Genomic DNA, 17828 nt, shown 5'->3' on the forward strand with positions numbered 1-17828 from the left:
CTCTGGCTTTGATGTTTCAGTCCCTAATGCTGTTCCCCCCCCCCCCCCCGCCACCCTTTCCACCACCACAGTGTCACCCAGAGGCCTCCCCTCCTGATTTGGGCAGGTCCCTTCTTGGCTGTTTCCCTTTTTTTTTGCAACCTGTGTTTTCTGTTCCCTAGGTGGGAGGGGTGGGGCTGATTTTGCCTGCCCTTGTGCCATGATGCCGGCTACGGTGTCTGAGGTACATGAGGTAGTCCCAGAATGCTTGCTGAACAGGCGAAAGAATGAAGCCGTCCAGCTTTGGGTTTTTCTAGGGCCCGACCTCCCATCTCCTCGTGTACCAGAGCACAGGAAATAGTAGGAGCCGATTCGCCTTCATCTGACTCCCATCGCTTAGGACGCATGACCTGGGTTCTGGAGATTCGAACTCAGGTTTTCATACTTGCACAGCAAGCGATGTATCCACTGAGCCATCTGTCCAGCACTGAGTGTTTTAAAATAGAACCACTGGCCGTGTGTGTGTGTGTGTGTGTGTGTGTGTGTGTGTGTGTGTGTGTGTGTGTGTGTTTATTCTTTGAGATGGGTTTTCTCTATAGAGCCCTGACTGTCCTGGAACTCACTATGTAGAGCAGGCTAGCCTCAAACTTAGAGATATTCCTGTCCTGTCTCTGCCTGTCAAGTATGTGTTCTTTTGAGGAATATTTCAGATTATTTGGTGTTTGTTTTGATGTTGAATTGAGTTCCTTGTGTATTCTGGACATTAATGCCTTCTTGAATTATTGTATGTTCATTACAGTTTTCAAATACTTTCTCCTGTGCTGTATCTTGTCTCTTTATTTATTTTAAAGGTAGATTTATTTATTTATTTATTTATTTAATGTGCATTGGTGTTTGCCTGTATATACTCTGTATGAAGGTATTGGATTCCCTGGAACTGAAGTTACAGACAGTTGTGAGCCATCATGTAGATGCTGGGAATTGAACCTGGGTCCTCTGGAAGTGCAGCCAGTGCTCTTAACCACTGGGCCATCTCTCCAGCCCCCGTCTCTGCTTTTGATTGTCATATTTTCAGTTTGTTCTTCCTTATCAACTGGTATGGTGGTGGATATTGAACCATGGGCCTTAGAAATGCTTTTTTTTTTCTACTACTGAGAAATTTCATTCCATTTCATTCTTTTTTTTTTTTTATTGTAGTATTCCACTGTGGGGATATGCCAGTCTCTCTCTCTACCTACCACTGAAGGGTAACATGGTTATTTCTGGGGTTTGATGATGGGAATCAAGCTTCCTTGGATATCAGTGTTGCCAAGGACATTTGTTTAAATTAAATGAAAGTTTTATTTCTCTAAGTCAGCACCAAGGAGTGGATTCCTGGATTTTATGTCGGAGTATAGTTTTTACGGAACTGTTTCATTGTTTTCCAGAAGTGCCTCCCTTCCATGGGCGGCAGATCAGGGGCCGTGGCGGCTTCATAGCCTTGCCAGAGCTTGGTTATCTTTTTACTTTTGATGCATTATGGTGGTGTCAGTTTGCACCTCCCACAGTCCATGTCTGCTCTTGAATGTGAGTTCCTCCATTTCAGCTAGGAGGATGAGCGCTCATCCCCAGGCCCTCTCCCTTGCCCTTTCTTGATGACTAGTGGCATTCAGCATCTTTTCTATGTCTGTTTGCCATTCAGATATGTTTGTTGCAGCCCAGCCATAGTGGTGCGTGCCTTCAATTCCAACAACACTCTGGAGACAGAGGCAGGAGGATCTCTGTGAGTTCGAGGCCAGCCTGGTCTACATACAGATTGAGTTCCAGGACAGCCAGGGCTACACAGAAAGACCCTATCTCAAATACAAAACAAACAAACAAACAAACAAACCAGATATGTTCGTTGCTGAAGTGCTTGTTTACATTTTGATCATGTTTTCTTGAACTGTGCGTGTTGCCGTTATTCTTACAGCTTTTAGTTTTTATAATTGAGTCTCATGGGCTCTTTGCAAACCTAAAACTGAAGTCCTTTCCAGGTCTGTGTTTTCCTGTTGGGTGGCTTTTAGTTTCTTGGCAGCATCTTTTGAAGAACAGAAGTTTGTATTTGATAAATTCCAATCTGTGAGGGTTTTTGTTTTAGTTTTTTGGTATTTTGAGACAGGGTCTCATGTAGTCCAGGCTGGCCTCACTATGTGGCCAGTCTAACCTTGGACTTCTGGTCCTCCTCGTCTCCACCATCCGGGCACCAGGAGGGTCCCAGATTTTATTTTACCTTATACCAAAGGAACCTTTATCTCACTCGTGGTCATGAAGATTTCCTCTTGTTCTCTCAGATATTTTCTGGTCTTAGGTTTCACATTTTAGTCTGTGATCCATCTTTAAAATGCACTGTGGAGCAGAAGCTGGGCTCAGTTAGGCTGCACCACTAAAGAGGCCTTCCCTCCAGGGCGTCTGGGCCGTGGGTGGGGACCTTCCTGAGGTGAAGTGAGGCTGGGAGCTTGGGAACAGGGCGCTGTTAGGGACTGGCTGTCTCAGCACTGTCCCCAGAGAAGGGAGTCAGGAAGAAAGGATGCAGGGAAGGGAAGCCTGGTGTTCTAGGGTTTAAGTGGCCTTAGGGAGGCCAGGGTCTGGGTGATGGTGCCCTGCAACTGTTGTGCCTGGGGTCTGTGTGCCAGGAGCAGTGGACAGAGGGAACCGGGGCCACATGTGGAACACTCAGTGTCCCCTATCCTGAAATGAAGAAGAGCTGGGTGGCTCATTGAAGATTAGATGTGACCCTGTCATAACAAGTCCATCCTCAGGAAAGGGCTGTAACATAACTCTGGGCACAGATCGAGCAGCTGGTTGCTGTACTTGCTCCCCCTGTAGTGACTTTTGGGGACTGGGCAAAGAGTGGGTGACAACCAGGTAATCCCAGGAGCAGCCGGCAAAATCATCCCTCCAGTGTGGGTTTTTTGTGTATTTTAAACACAATCTGAGAAGCATTTGATGCTGAGATGGGGCATATTGCAGGCACTGAATGCATTAACCCTGCAAAGCACAGCAATTGCTTTCATTAGCCAGCTGGCACTCCAGGAAGATCGCTAAAGCCCGTGGGTTAGAAAAAAGAAATTCAGGAATGCGAGAACAAAAAAGAAATAGCTGTGTCGCTGATTTCACTTAATCCGGCAACAATAAAGAAATCCAGGACTCGCGGTGCTCTGAGCAATGGTAGCCACCCACAGCCCTATGTGTGTGTGAGGGCTAGACTTTCACGGTTCACCAGGGAATGGTGGGTGTCCTCGGCACTTGGGGCACCATGGTGACAATGTAGCTGCAAATGAGGTCCCATGATCCTCCATGTCTGTAGAAACTTCGGCTATCTTCTGCCTTCCCCTGCTGTTTAAGGTCGATCCCAGGAGTGATGTTAATTACCACACAGGCTCCATGTGGCTTCTGTTCCCAGCCAGCACACTTCCTGGGGTGGATGCTGTTTTTGTGACCACTGCACCCAAGGCCTCTGCTGTTCACAGTCCTACAGGCATCTATCTCCATGGCTTTGGGGACCACAGATGGGAGCCAGCCCCGGGCACATTGCCTCCACCACCTGGGCAGTGCCACTGTTGCCGAAATGCTCCTTTGTAGCTTCAAGGTGTTGGAGCCAGGTTGCCAAGGAGCCGCAGCAGGCCTAGAGAGTATGGTGGGAGAGCACTGACTCTCCCGAGGAAAGAGTCTTTCAGTATCTTGTCACCCAGTTCCTACCTCCCTTTCTCATCCTAGACTGATAGTGCTCCCAAGAAGCCTTGCAGCCTCACACAGTCAGACAGATTCCTTGGCAACTGGGCCACAGCATGCCATGTGGTGGGGGTTCAGCTGAGACCCTCAATGGTGAGCTCTTCAAGCTTACAGGACCTTGGGCTGCTTTGCCAAATACAGAAATGCCATTGAAGGTTCTTCCCCACTTGATAGGAGGAGGCCTTCCGTTAATGGGTCCGAGACTGTAGGACTCTGAAGGCATCGTGTCGAAGAAATGTTCATCCTGGAGCAGGAGGCAAGAGGAGCCGAAGGCCAGTCTGGTCCTTCTCTCTTACAGTTCTGACTTTCGCCATGCTCAGCGTGTACTTTATTCAATTGCATATCTCCTCCTGATGCCTAGCATTGCGTGAGCTTAGATGTGTGGATACGTGGATTGCATGAGCTTAGATGTGTGGATATGTGGATTGCGTGAGCTTAGATGTGTGAATACGCGGGCACAAAGTCAGCAGTCGAGTTCGCTTGGGCCTTTGTTCAGTGAACCCCCTCCTTGGTGTTTCTCTGCCTGCATTTGATGTAAGGTACGGATGAGTAGGGAGGATAGCAGAGCTGAGTATGTACCTTCCTGGGGATGAGAAGGTGGTCATGGTTAAAGTGTCAGACTAAATGAACCATCTGAGGATGTCTCGTCGTGTGACCTGTGGAGCTTACTGTCTCGGTAGCATGCTCCCTCCATGATGACAAGTTGACACCAGCTCTCTGACTCTGAAGAGGTTATAGCTGGGTATAGTGGTGCATGACTACAATCCCAGCATTCCAGAGGCAGAAAGACATCTGTCTGTCTGTCTGTCCATCCACCGACAGTCTCACTAGATAGCCCTGGCTGACTTGAAATTCAGAGATTTCCCTTGCCTCCTTAGTGCTGGGAATAAAGGCATGGGGCCACCACGCCCTGAGAAGACAGTGGTTTTGAGGTCAGTATGGGCTCCAGCAACAACACAGTGTGGGTGTGGGTGGGATGCTTCTACAGTGCCCTGCTTCCTTTAACTCTGAAGGCAGTCTTGATGATCTTTGTGAACTCTCTTGTGATCTTCATTTGCAATATAGTTTTGCAATATATTCAGCACAGGGCAGACACGTGGCAGGAGGCCTGCCCATTCTGGGTTTGCGGGACTGGTGTTGATTTCTCTACGGATGTCTGCCTGTGGTCAGAGAGGCCGTGGGGAAAGACGAAAGCAGTGGATGTGTGGTGCTGTGGCACTTGTGAAGTCGGATGCTCTTGGAAGGCCACCGACTCCAAACTGTGTTCTAACCATGCTAAACAGGTAACAATCATTCCAGAATCATTCCAGCTAGCATGCTGCACACACATGCTTAAGAATCCACTATGAGGGGAAACATTTCATTCTGAAAAAATTTTTTTGCCCCTTCTTCCTGTTTCCAATAGTTCTGAATGTTACATTTTTCCCCCCATGGGGTCAAAAGGTACCTAAGTATACAATTGTGAGCAGGAAAGTAAGGGACAGGGGTCAGGTACTGGCTGTTTTTCTGTTTTCATCTTTGTGTTAAATTTTAGTATATGTGTGGGATGTAAATAAAGGATTAATACAAGTCAGAATGTTTTAATAAATGCATTTCAATAGTTCAGCTGTGTAACAGTTATAAATAAACCTGGTAAAATTTTCTAGACAATGCCAGCATTTTAAATTTGAATTAAAAAAATTACTAGCTGGGCTGTGGTGGCACATGCCTTTAATCCCAGCACTTGGGAGGCAGAGGCAGGCGGATCTCTGTGAGTTCGAGGCCAGCCTGGTCTACAGAACGAGATCCAGGACAGGCACAAAAACTATACAGAGAAACCGTCTCTCAAAAACCAAAAAAAATAAAGCTAAATTTCTGTTTTCTTTTCTTTTCCATTCTCTCTCTCTCTCTCTCTCTCTCTCTCTCTCTCTCTCTCTCTCTCTCTCACACACACACACACACACACACACACACACACACACACTTTCCTCCCTTCCTCCCTTCCTTCCTTCTTTTTGAGACAGGGTCTTGGTATGTAACTCTGGCTGTTCTAGAACTCTCTCTGTAGGCTAGGCTGGCCTCGAACTCACCGAGAGCCATCTGCCTCTGCTTCCTGAGTGCTGAGATGAAAGGCGTGCACCACCAAGCCTGGCTATAAGTAAATTTCTTATTGATGGAAAAAGAAAAAGAAAAAAACAGTGGATGTGGTGAGGGCAGGTGGCCTTGCCCCTCCTAGGTGGGGGGCTCTTGCCATGGAGGGTCTACATTCAGCAGCACAGTGGGTGAGGTTTGTCCCCTCGCTCTTGAGTGTCGGTAGTTCAGGTGGAGGAGGAGGGCGCAGGGTTTTCTCTGGGTGGGGCAGTGTGCCTGGAAGTCCTTGCATTGTCTCTAAGAGGAAACACTGCGAACTGAGACAGAATTGGCCTCAGTTATCTCAGAAGCCATGCTACTTGACCCAGTTACACAGGGGTCTCAGGGGACAAAGAAAAGTGTGGACACAGTACCCAGACTTACAGGACCCAGGATATCGGTCCCTGCAGCCAGGCCGAGAACCTGAGTTCAGTTCTTGGGATCCACACGATGGAAGAAGAGGATAGATTCTTGAAAGCTGTCCTCCGACCTCAAGGCATGCACTGTGGCCTGTCCTTACACCAACAGATAAAAATGTAATTTAGAAAAGAACTTTTAAAACCCCATAAACTAAATTGTTGAAATGATAAGGAACCATGGGTTATTTTTAGAGATTTGGCCCTGACTAACTTTAGGAACCACTTTCTTTCAGTATTTTTCTTACCTCTGTGTGTGCGTTGTGGGAGGTTGTGAGTGTGCTGCAGACTGTGGTGTGCCTGTGAAGGTCGGAGGGCAACTGTGGGAGTCGGTTCTCTCCTTCCATCGTGTGGGATCCGGGGATGAAATTCAGGTGGTCAGTCTTGGTGGGAGGTGTCCTCACCCTTTGAGCCACCCTGCCAATAATGAGTGATTGGAATTAAGTTTTAGGATGTACACGGATGTGTATCCATGTGGATATTACTGCTGCTGACGGTACCAGAACACCGGATCTTTAGCAACAGTGTTCTTGTTCAGAGAGCCGTTTGGGCCTCCTTCTGGGTGGTTGTCCGGAGACTTTCCTAAGTCTTTCAGAAGAGGCTTGCTAGTGCTTTCTAGTTCCGGTTTGTACTTTCCTGCTAATTCAGCACCCTGTCCTTAGGTCCCTTAGTTAGTGACCCTGTCCCACTGCGGGGCCCTATGCCGGGCCTGTGTGCTTTCTGGGAGCTTGAGAGCTGAATGGGGCAAGAACAGGGGGCCACTCACCTGCACATCCTCTTTTAGGCTGTGATTGTGTGGCCCTGTTACTTTTGGGTCTGTGGCAGCTCAGCACAGCATGATCAGAGCATGTGGAGGAGGGAGCTGTCCATTTAGTGTCCAGGAAGTAAAGAGAAGTCCCAATGGCCCCATCCAGGGCGTGTTCCCAGTGACGTGTTTTTTCAGGAAGGTCTCACCATGTCCCAGTAGGAACACAGGCTGGAGACCAGGCCTTTAACACACAGACCTTTCATGTGCATTCATAACCAGAGATTAGCACCCTGTGATAGGGGTGGGGCCCAGTGTGAGGTGATCAATGTCGGCGCTAGTTGTGGTTTGTCAATAAAGGCCCTAAAGAGAAACTGGGGACCATCAGCTAGGTGGGAGAACTATTGTAGGCCCTCTCAGGGGAAGTGTTCTTAAACAGAGATGGGGGCCAGGATGAGCAGCCCTGAAACGTGAGCATCTGGGGGACATCCACACAGAGCAGCAGGCCCAGGGGGAGCAGCAGACACAGGGGAGCAGCAGGCACAGGGGGAGCAGCAGACACAGGGGAGCAGCAGACCCAGGGGGAGCAGCAGGCCCAGGGGGAGCAGCAGACACAGGGGAGCAGCAGGCCCAGGGGGAGCAGCAGGCCCAGGGGGAGCAGCAGGCCCAGGGGGAGCAGCAGGCCCAGGGGGAGCAGCAGGCCAGGGGGAGCAGCAGGCCCAGGGGGAGCAGCAGACACAGGGGAGCAGACACAGGGGGAGCAGCAGACACAGGGGAGCAGCAGGAGGGGGAGGCAGGGGGGAGCAGCAGGCCCAGGGGGAGCAGCAGGCCCAGGGGAGCAGCAGACACAGGGGGAGCAGCAGGCCCAGGGGGAGCAGCAGGCACAGGGGGAGCAGCAGGCACAGAGTTCACTGGGAGAGAGCAGATGTCTCAAGGAGCTGAAGCGACTTGTTTGGCTGAAATGGAGTGAGCAGGGGAGCTGTCTAGCACTGGGGTCAAGGTAGAGAGCTGGACACGGCCTAAGACAGTGGGGGTCACGACCAGGGCTTGGCTTTTTATTCCAAATGCAATGAGAAGTTAGAGGCCAGCATGTTCTGTGTAGGATGTGACACAATGTAGCGTGCGTGCGTGCGTGCGTGCGTGCGTGCGTGCCTGCGTGCATGCGTTGTGTGTGTTTCTTTGCTAGGGCTTGGACCCGGGATCTTACGTGTACATGGCAAGCATGCACTCTATTGCTGAACAACAGCCCCAGCCCCATTGTGGGCTAGGTTTTCCATTACTGTCACAAAAACACCTGAGATAAACAATTTAAGAGACTATGCTGGGTAATTTTATGTCAACTTGACACAAGCTAGAGTCATCTGAGAGGAAGGAGCCCCAGTTGATAAAATGCCTCCATAGGATTGGGCTGCAGGCCAGGTGGCGGCGGTGGTGGTGGTGGTGGTGGCACATGCTCCCAGCACTCGGGAGGCAGAAACAGGCCTCCTCTGTGAGTTGAAGACCAGCCTGGTCTACAGAGTGAGTTCCAGGACAGCCAAATCTACACAGAGAAACCCTGTCTCCAAAAACAACCCTTCCCAAACCAAACCAAACCAAAAGACTGGGCTGCAGCCAAGCCTGTAGGACATTTTCTTAATTAGTGATGTGGAAGCGCCCAGCCCATTGTAGATGGGGCCACTCCTGAGCTGTGGTCCTGACTTCTATAAGAAAGCAGGCTGAGCAGGCCACGAGGACATAGCCCGTAAGCAGCACCCATCCATGGCCTCTGCATCCATCAGCTCCTTCCTCCGGGTCCCTGGTCTGTTTGAGTTCCTGCCCTGACTTCAAAGCCTCAGTGATGGACAGTCACCTGGAAGTGTAAGCTGAAATAAACCCTTTCCTCCCCAAGTTGCCTTGGTCATGGTGTCCCGTCACAGCAATGGTGACCCTGACTAGGACAGAGAGGAAAGGCTTATTTTGGGTCCTAGCGTCAGAGGTTCCAGGCATGGTTGGTTGGCTAAATTGCTTTTGGCAGAGCACCGTAGTGCTGGGAGTGTGTGTCGGAGGAGGCACCGGCACCTGCTGGCTTCCCTTTCCCACGTCTGTCCCCTCAGACGTCCAGCCTATTGGATGGCGCCACCCGCTCAGAATGGTTCCCCCCCATTTGTGTTCCCACATGTGCCCAGTGTCTGGAAATGCCCTCGCAAATAAAAATGCCCCTTAACTGCCCAGTGTAAGGGGTTTTTGTTTTGTTTTCCCTTTCAGCCCTGCTGGGGCTTGAACCAGGGCCTCATACATGGCAGGCAAGCACCCTACACCCGAGCTGCACCCCGGCCCAGCCGTGACGCATTGTGTTGTAATGCCTGGAATGGATTAAGATGGCCGGTGAGGAGGAACAGCGGCCCACAGATTAGGTGGCACAGCCTGGCCGGCCTCAGGGAGTTAGCCTTCTTGTTCCTTAGTTCTGATGTGCCAACGGTAGATGTTGGTGGCTCCCCAGTAAGGGAGTCAGGAACACGAGAGACAGTAAAAGGAAACGTGGCTCATTGTGCTGGTGCATGGTGCTGATAAATACCGGCTTAAAAATAAGGAAACGTGACGGGCAGTGGTGGCACACGCCTTTAATCCCAGCACTTGGAGCAGAGCAGGCGGATCTCTGTGAGTTCGAGTCAGCTGGCTACAAGTGAGTTCAGAGAGCGCAAAGCTACACAGAGAAACTCTGTCTCAAAAAACAAAAAAAAAAAATGAAACGTGACAGGTTTTTTAAGAGAAAGTGACTGACGCCACCTGAACCTGTAGAAGTCTGGCAGGGATACAAGGCGGGGCAAGAGGGGTGTTGGCAGAGGTTTCTGCTGGGTATAAAGGCCCACCAGAAACACTGCAGGGACCCGGTCTGCCCATGTGCACTGCTGTGGATTTGAGAAGTGAGAGCCCAGGGCAGAGTGCAAAATGATGCTGAGGGCTGAGACTGGGTGGCTCAAAGAAAGACAGTGCCGAAGACAAATGGAGACGTCGGGGTGAGTGAGACTGGTTATGAGGAGCTGTTCAGGACTCTGCTAAAGCTTGTGGTAAACTCAGTCCCCACGAGGATGCCCTCTGGGTAGGTTTGCAGATCTGTTGGGCAGGTGGGTAAGGGGTCAGACTGCCTAGGAGCCCTGAGGAGCCCTTTGTGGCTAGAGAAACAGATTCTAGGGAGAGGAGACTTAAGTTCACTTTGGAAGGTAGTGTTTAAGGGAGCCAGCCAAGGGAGCTGGGCGGGTGTCCTTGGTTTCCTGTGTTTGTGCCATGCAAGGCCACCAGAGACACTGGGCTCACACTCCAGCCTCGCTGGCACCCTGTGGGGAGGGGAGAAGTGGCTTCTATGAGGGGTTCTTTCCCCCAGCTGCATCCTCTGCACCCTCTGGATCCTGGTCCAGCTCCCTCTGGGTCCCAGCTGCCTCCTCCACTGACCCCTGCAGGCTAGAGGTGCCGAGGCTAATAGCCCCGGGGTTCTGCAAACTCTGCCATGCCCTCATTCCTCATAGCTCAACTCAGTTTCCCAGCAGGCATTCCAAGCAGAGGTGGAGGCCTGCACCAGATGCCCCAAACCAGGACGGAACAAATATGACTCAGGATGCTTCAGCCTGAATAAGCATGAAAGCCTCCGGCTCCCTCTCTTCTTCTTGCTTTGTTCTTCTGCCGTGTGTGTTCTTTGAAACTGTTCCCAGAGAAAGGGCTCTTGAGGGATTTTATTTCCTTCTCCTTTTCCTGCAGCTTTGTCTTCACTCACTTCAAGTCTCTGATGTGAAGCCACATGATAAGTAAGGAAATAACTGCCCATTAGCGGTCACCCCACTCTACCGGCTGCCAGCTTCTTGGCTTGGCTCTGGAGCCAGAAGGACACCCCAGACTAGTCGTTCTGAACACTTGATCTCAATATAGCCGCAGATTACGGCCTCCGCCACCTGCATTTCATAATCTTGACGGCCCCTGCCTTGGTTTCTCATTCCAGGTTATGCCCTGTCTCTGTTGTTACTTTTGGTTCCCACCCTTGGCAGAGCGCCGTGACTTCTGAGTTCCTGACAGCATTATTTTTTTGTTTGTGATATGCCAACGCTCCAGATGCTCCCTGTAGCTCTTGCCTGCGGATGGGGCCAGGGAGTCCTAGTTTTCAGCGTCTCTTCTGATGCTGTGTGGAAAGCTTTTCCTTTCCCCTATTGACCACGAAGGCATTTGAGGCTGTTGGGATGATTTCTTTCATCTCCAGGCTACAGGAAATAATCATTTGGGGAAGCATTTCCTGTGACCGCCACTGAAGTCTGAGGGCAGTTCACAGTTCTGTGTTCCATGGGAAGCTCAGCAGGTGCCTGTCCAAGACCCTGCGACCCCGACACTGCTTCTTCCCCCACCGCATCACTGACATCTTGGCTTAGATGCTTCGTGGTCACGGGATTCCTTTGGTGGGGAGGATGCCCAATGGCACCTCTGGCCTCTGTGGGCGGTGGCACCCCAAGGTGTGCCATTGCGGATGCCTTGTGTGCCCTGGGGGCAGAATTATCTCAGGCCTGGGACGGGCCCATCCAAGTGTCTGGAGCAAGTTTAATTCTGTCCGAATAGTCTTTGGCTAGATATTTTCAGTGTGTTGATCCCTGGCGCTGCACTTCCTGCCAGGTCCCATGGTAATTGAGCTATGTGCACATTCCTATTTTCTTAGTTCTCCAGATTGAATGCTTTAACTTTCTGCTTCCTACAGCTTATTGTGCTTGCAGCTGAGACCCGAATGCCCTCCCACTCGTGGAGACTCGTTATTTTCTGTTCATCCAGAATGCCTTCCCAGTCGCCTTCCAGTTTTCTGGCCTTAAAAGGGAAATAGAGATAAGCCCCCCCCAGCTCACCCCAGCACACAGTGGGAAGATCGCAGTTCCTAAACCTTTGCAGTCCCCTGGTGCCCCCCCCTCCTCCCCCCTCGCCTCCCTTTCTCCTTCCTTCACTGCTTTATGCTGTACAGTTCATGGGAGATGGTTAAAACGGAAGTCATACGCTGTTCCGAACAGGAATGAAGCTTGGCATCACAGTAAAACGCTTAACATTTTAAAAAGAAAACACTCCTGGGAAGACCCTCCCCCCCACGCCCTCCTTCCGTCTCCCATCCCTTCTTTCGAATGAGTCCCTAAATTCAACAGCAATTCCTTAATTGATTTGGCCCTTTGTATTGTTTATGAGGACTTTAAGAAATCAGAGAATTAAGGCTAGAAACTCTTTTTCCTTCTGGCTACTCTGTGCTTGGCCAGAGGCCACCTGTTTCTCTTTCTGTTACTAATTCACATTCGGGAGAGAGCCATTACTCAGCGACTATGCCCACCTGTGTTTATCTTGCGGCAGCCCAGAGTTTCTAAAACCCCACCTAAGACTGTAAGGCGTCCGCCTCGGTGTTTATTTTCCTCTCTGCTTCTCCGGGTCCATTTTTCCAGATGAAAACAGGCTGCTCTGTATACAGGAAGAACATTTGCCTGGTATGCCTGGCCGCCTGCAGTCCCAAAGATTTAATTGATTCGTGGCTGTGTATTGTTGAGCTAATAAGCAGTGGCCTGATTGACATAGTTGATAGAAGGCAGCTTGTATTTGTGAAGAGTCTTCTGTGTGCCCTGCATGTGATGTACATCTTCTCTTGAGCCCTTCACTGGTTTGTGAAGTCACCGTTTGTAACGCCATCTGACACAGAGGCATAGAGTACAGTCGTGCCCAGGCTCCCCGTCATCAAGGAGCTAGGCCTGCTGGGGGATTCGATCCACAACCCTCTTGTTTCTCATGCGGGCAGAGGTTATCCGGATGGTCTATCTGCCCCTGGTTCAATCTTGGCTGCAGATGAGTTCTGTGTTCTAGGCAAGTAGCTTGACCTCACTGAGTCAAAGGAAATGTCATCTTCTATACACGGGAGGTTGTTAGTTTGTTAGAGCTGAAGTGGGTACCTCATAAAGATCCAAAAGTTACTGCTCACAGTTGTGGAGGCTGGCAAGCCCGAGATCAGGGCCAGCAGATTCAATGTCTAGTGAGAGTTCTCTGTCTAGTTCATGGTGCCACCTTCTCATGTGTCCCCACTTCGTAGAAAGGGCAAAAATGTTCCCTCGGCCATTTCTGCAAGGACAGCAATAGTCCCTTTTGAAAGACCTCTGTTGTCCTGACCCAGTTGTCTCCCAGATGTCCCACTTCCCAACGATACCACACTGAGGCTTCGGTTTCACCATGTGAATTTGGGGGATACCCAATATTCCGACTATAGCACAAGACAACGCCTCCCAGGGTTGAGGTAATTTAAGGAACCATCCACACAGGGCATTTGCCAGCACCTTCTACTCAAAGTGGAATGGGATAGCTGCTACCAGTCACTGCAGCATTTATGGAGCTAGCCAGTTCTCTGTGTGTCGGAGAGCCAGGGATAGGGTGGGTGCTGGGGCGGGGCGGGGTGTCAATAGAAGCAGTGGGAGGTTGGGTGGGTGAGAAGCCTGTGGACAGGATGGGCCTGGAGTGCACCTGCTCCCTGTCCAGCAGGAGGCCTTCCTTCCTGCAAGAGAAGAGAAGGCAAGGCCAATGTTAGCCTGAGTTATACAGACAGCTCAGGGGATACATCTCTCTCAAGTCCATTTCAGAAGAGCCCCAGGCTAGGAGTGGCTAGGGACTGCCAGGATTCCAGGACACAGAGGACCTTCATTAGGGTTGGAGTTGAGGACAGGGTGAAATTAAATAAGTTCCTAAGACACGGAGCCTGAGGGACAGACACTACGGCGGCCTCTCTACCAGGCGGCACAGGGACTGATCCTCCTTCCTCACTTACTCCTTGCTGTGACTGTTTGGATCTCACAGAGCTGAGTTGTCCGATCTCTATGCTGATGGTGAGAGGTTACTCCTGGACATCCCATCTGGCACTTGCCCTACTTGTAAAACACAAAGCAGCGAAGGTCCTTAAAAGTGATGGAGGATTTCCCACCTCACGTGTGCCTGGTTTGTAGAGCTAAGGTACCAGACAGACCAATGAACAGCAGAGCTATCCTACACTGATGGCTTCCGGGTCCCTTTTCTCATGAACTCAAACAATGAAATTCACAGATAATGGGAGGTTGAGTTTAGAAAGCAGTGTTAGTATAGGATTTTCGGTGGGAACTTAAGAGAAAAAAGGAAGGCAGAGCTCCTGTATAGCAGGAGGGGGTCCCAGAAAATGGGGCACCATCAAGCTGCTAGGCCAAGGGCTTCTTGTAGAACTTAGAGCAGAAACTGCACGGGGAGGTGAACTGGTCAGTCCAGTTGACCTACCTATGAGATGTCTATGCTTCATAGTTTCAATTATGTCTTCACGTATAGTTTCTAGGCAATAGGGCTCGTTGCAATTGTGTAAAAGGAGAAGAAAACTGACAAGAAACCAGACCAGGAAACAGAGCCCCCTTCTGGCATTTCTGGCCTCTAGCCAGGACAAGACCAAAGACATTGTTGGTTTTATGGCCGAGGACAAGAATGGTGGTTCCTATCTCTAAACTGCCAGTTTTGATATTCTGCCCTCATCATTGGAAATGACTCTTGGTTATGGCGGGTAGGACACTAATGATTCATTATTGAGCATTTTGACTTCTGAAAGATGGACTTGGAAGGAAAGAGGCTAGCAGGTGGGTAAGCACAGCAGGGAGAACCGAGTCCAGTGAAGACAATATAAGGGAACAGAATGACAAGCTCTCAGAGAAGGTAGCGTGGGTGCCTTACCTGGGGACATTTATTTGTGAACAACTTTATCAAATTCAGAACATCTGAGGAGAGTACATAAAGTGATATGGCAAGAAGTGACCAGAGAATTTTAAAACACAGCAAGAAACCTGCTGACTTAAAAAAAAAAAAAAAAGTTAAACTCTATCCAGCCCATCAGATCTGTTCCAGAAATTAAGAGCCGAGCTTCTATATTTGAATTTGGATCAATACTGATTGGTTAACTGATTGAGTCCTCCTAAAATGTCAAGAGAATGATTGACAGGGAAAATGTCCATCCTTTTCCTGCTGCTTCTAGCTTCATGGTTTTCTTTTCTGGGGAGTAGATTAGAGGCATTTTTATTTTAAGGGTAACCTTGGCAGGTTTTGGAAAGCACACACCCAGTGCTTTCAGACAGTAAGCCCTACAGTGCTCATTTCTAAGTAGTTCTAATAACATAAAAGGGGATGCTGGTCAAGTGGATATTTTATTAAAATGATCTGCATGAGTCAGCCTGACGTGGTCCTGGGTATCTTGTGGTTGGGGGCAAAATTCACTGATTCTCTTGAATCGTTTGGACTGCGTTAGTTCACTCTATGCTAAGGGAGAGAGCATCCCAATGAAATTAGTCACTGCACAGGTCTTAACCTAAGTGTTCTTTCACTGTTGCTGTGGAAACCAGAAAGAAAAAGCATGGGTCGAGAAAGAAAAATAATCAGTGCTAAACATCAGCAAAATACATTGGCAATAAGCTCCTTTTTTTTTTTAAATACTGAATTTTTAAGAAATCACAAGACCTGGAACCATGCTGAGACTGAGAAGGTTCTGAGTGAATCATGTAATGAAATCATATACCATTCCTTAGGAAAAATTATGAAAAACAAATAGTAGCCCCCTTTTTTCCTTTTTTACCAATAATGAACTCAGATGTACGTGTATGTATGTGTGTGTGTGTGTGTGTGTGTGTGTGTGTGTGTGTGTGTGTGTATGTGTTCTAGGAATGGAACCTAAGGCCTGGTTCATGCTATACATATGCACATGCTCAGGCAGTACTGCTGAATCTCTAATCATTAGCCACATCCACGTAGCCGCAGCTAGATAGGACACATGTCTCTATGTAATCATTTGGCTTAAACAGGAAGAGGAACTAGTGACTCATGGAAAGACAGATACTGTCTGCTGAGATGGTTTCTTCTGGTCGGGGAAGGGACAGGAGCATGAGGTGGTAGCAGCCTGACCTGGGCTGCAGATCGTCCCTAGGATGTTAGGAGGCAGAGGAGGCCCTCTACTCTGGCACCAGCTAGAGTTAACTAGGTTAACCAGAGCCTTTGTGCCCCATAAGAGAGTGGCTTCAGAATTGCTTGTCATCTGTGGGTGTCCTTTGAGAGGCTAGAACACTGTGGTTTAGTGTCTTGTCATACCAGAGCCCACAGGGATAGACAGAGGCAGGGTGGCTGTACAAAGATACCGGAACTTTTGATCCAGCCTTGAGATGTTGTTGACAGCGAGGCTGAGGGTTGGAGGATGCAAGGGGTCATAAATGACAGCAGATGGCTGGACCCGGGCTGCTGGCTCTTCTGTCCCCAGAGTCAAGCTTTCTTCCAGGTCTTTCTGCTACTTTTTTCCCCCCTTGAAACAGGGTTTCTCTACATAGCCCTGGCTGTCCTGGAACTTGTTATGTAGACCAGGCAGGTCTTGAACTCACAGAGAAGCATCTGCCTCGGCCTCCAGAGTACTGGGATTAAAGATGTACATAGCTTAGTTTTGCAGTCTGATACTTTGAATGATTTTTTTTCTTTCATAAATTATTTAACTAAGGAAATAACCCTGCATGTCAGGTCTGACCAATTAAAATGCACTTCATTAATTTTTAAATGGTATCCATTTTTATCAAAAAGGAGTCATTTGTATTTCTGTGAAACTTAATTCTCCATAATTCATTTATATCTGTTTAAAAATTAAGGAGATTGTTTTGATCGTTCTGAAGCTGCGAAGCGCGGGGGCATTTATATCTTGATGCAAGTTGCTGGATTGTGTATGTGTGCGTGCGTGCATGTGTGTGTTTATAGATATGTAGTGTGACACGGATCTGTTAGGTGTCTGTAACAAGAATAAGGTATCATTTGCTGGAAAGCAATATCAGAATATCAATCATATTGCATATACATTATAATAAGTTGGTAAACACCCGTTCAGAGGTATAAAAATGAGCAGCACGCAAAAGTAGCATCTTAGTGTTCTATACCTGGCTAAATCCTAACACTCACTCTGTGCTAGCAACTGTAAGCTCGGTGAATGGAGTTTGCAAAGCTTTATCATGTCACTCACAAGTATTGTTTTGGAAACAAGTGTTTTCCTTTGTACCCTTCTACAGAGAGAAGGTCTCCCCAGGACATCATGCGGAGTGCCACCAAGCCCTGGAGTCCAGTTGCCAAAGCAGGCAGCCATGGCCCTGATCGCACTCGGCCCCTTCCTGGGACCCCTTCCGGCATGAAGAGTTCCAAGTCTTCAACCTCGCTGGCCTTTGAGTCTCGGCTTAGTAAGGTACAGACTTTCAGGGCAGGGCTGTGAGGATTTTATACTCACACCTGAATATTTGGATCTAGGAACTTTAGCTCTGTTTGTCTTTCTGTGTCTGGATTATCTCACTCAAGATTTTTGTTTGATATTTTGATTTTTTGTTTAATATTTTCCTTTTTGTTTGTTTGTTTGTTTTTGTTGTTGTTGTTTGAGACAGGGTTCCTCTGTGTAGTCTTGGCTATCCTGGAACTCACTTTGTAGACCAGGCTGGTCTCAAACTCATAGAGATTTACCTGCCTCTGCATTCTGAGTGCTGACTGGGATTAAAGGTGTGCGCCACCACCACCTGGCTGAGATAATATTTTCTACTTCCACCCATTTACCTGGCTGGGCCCAGGTGTGAGATCTACTATGCTGGGCTAGATAGAGGTTGGGTGTCAGGACGGTATTTAAGGAAGGTACAAGAGTGTTCCTGGGGACAGTGTGATGCTGGCCATTCCAGCAGCAAAGATCATTGCTTCAGAAGCTCCTGCCATAGGAGAGTGTTAAGGAGAAGCACACACTCATGTGGTAGGCTCCCTGTTCTCCATTCTGAGCCATGAGCTTTCTTGGCCTGGTA

General features: G+C 49.0%; 1 protein-coding gene across 10 annotated transcripts in view; it reads left to right on the forward strand.

Moving 5' to 3' along the window:
* Specc1 (sperm antigen with calponin homology and coiled-coil domains 1) overlaps positions 1-17828 on the forward strand; it is a 280028-nt gene that overhangs the window by 56619 nt on the left and 205581 nt on the right. For all 10 annotated transcript variants that reach the window (XM_037200768.1, XM_037200764.1, XM_037200767.1 and 7 more), the window contains one exon: positions 17064-17233. In XM_037200768.1, coding sequence (XP_037056663.1) covers positions 17087-17233 — 147 coding nt within the window. In that variant the 5' untranslated portion in view covers positions 17064-17086. The remainder of the gene's footprint in view (positions 1-17063; positions 17234-17828) is intronic.

The sequence above is a fragment of the Peromyscus leucopus genome, chromosome 8b, assembly GCF_004664715.2.
Source record: "Peromyscus leucopus breed LL Stock chromosome 8b, UCI_PerLeu_2.1, whole genome shotgun sequence".
NCBI lineage: Eukaryota > Metazoa > Chordata > Mammalia > Rodentia > Cricetidae > Peromyscus > Peromyscus leucopus.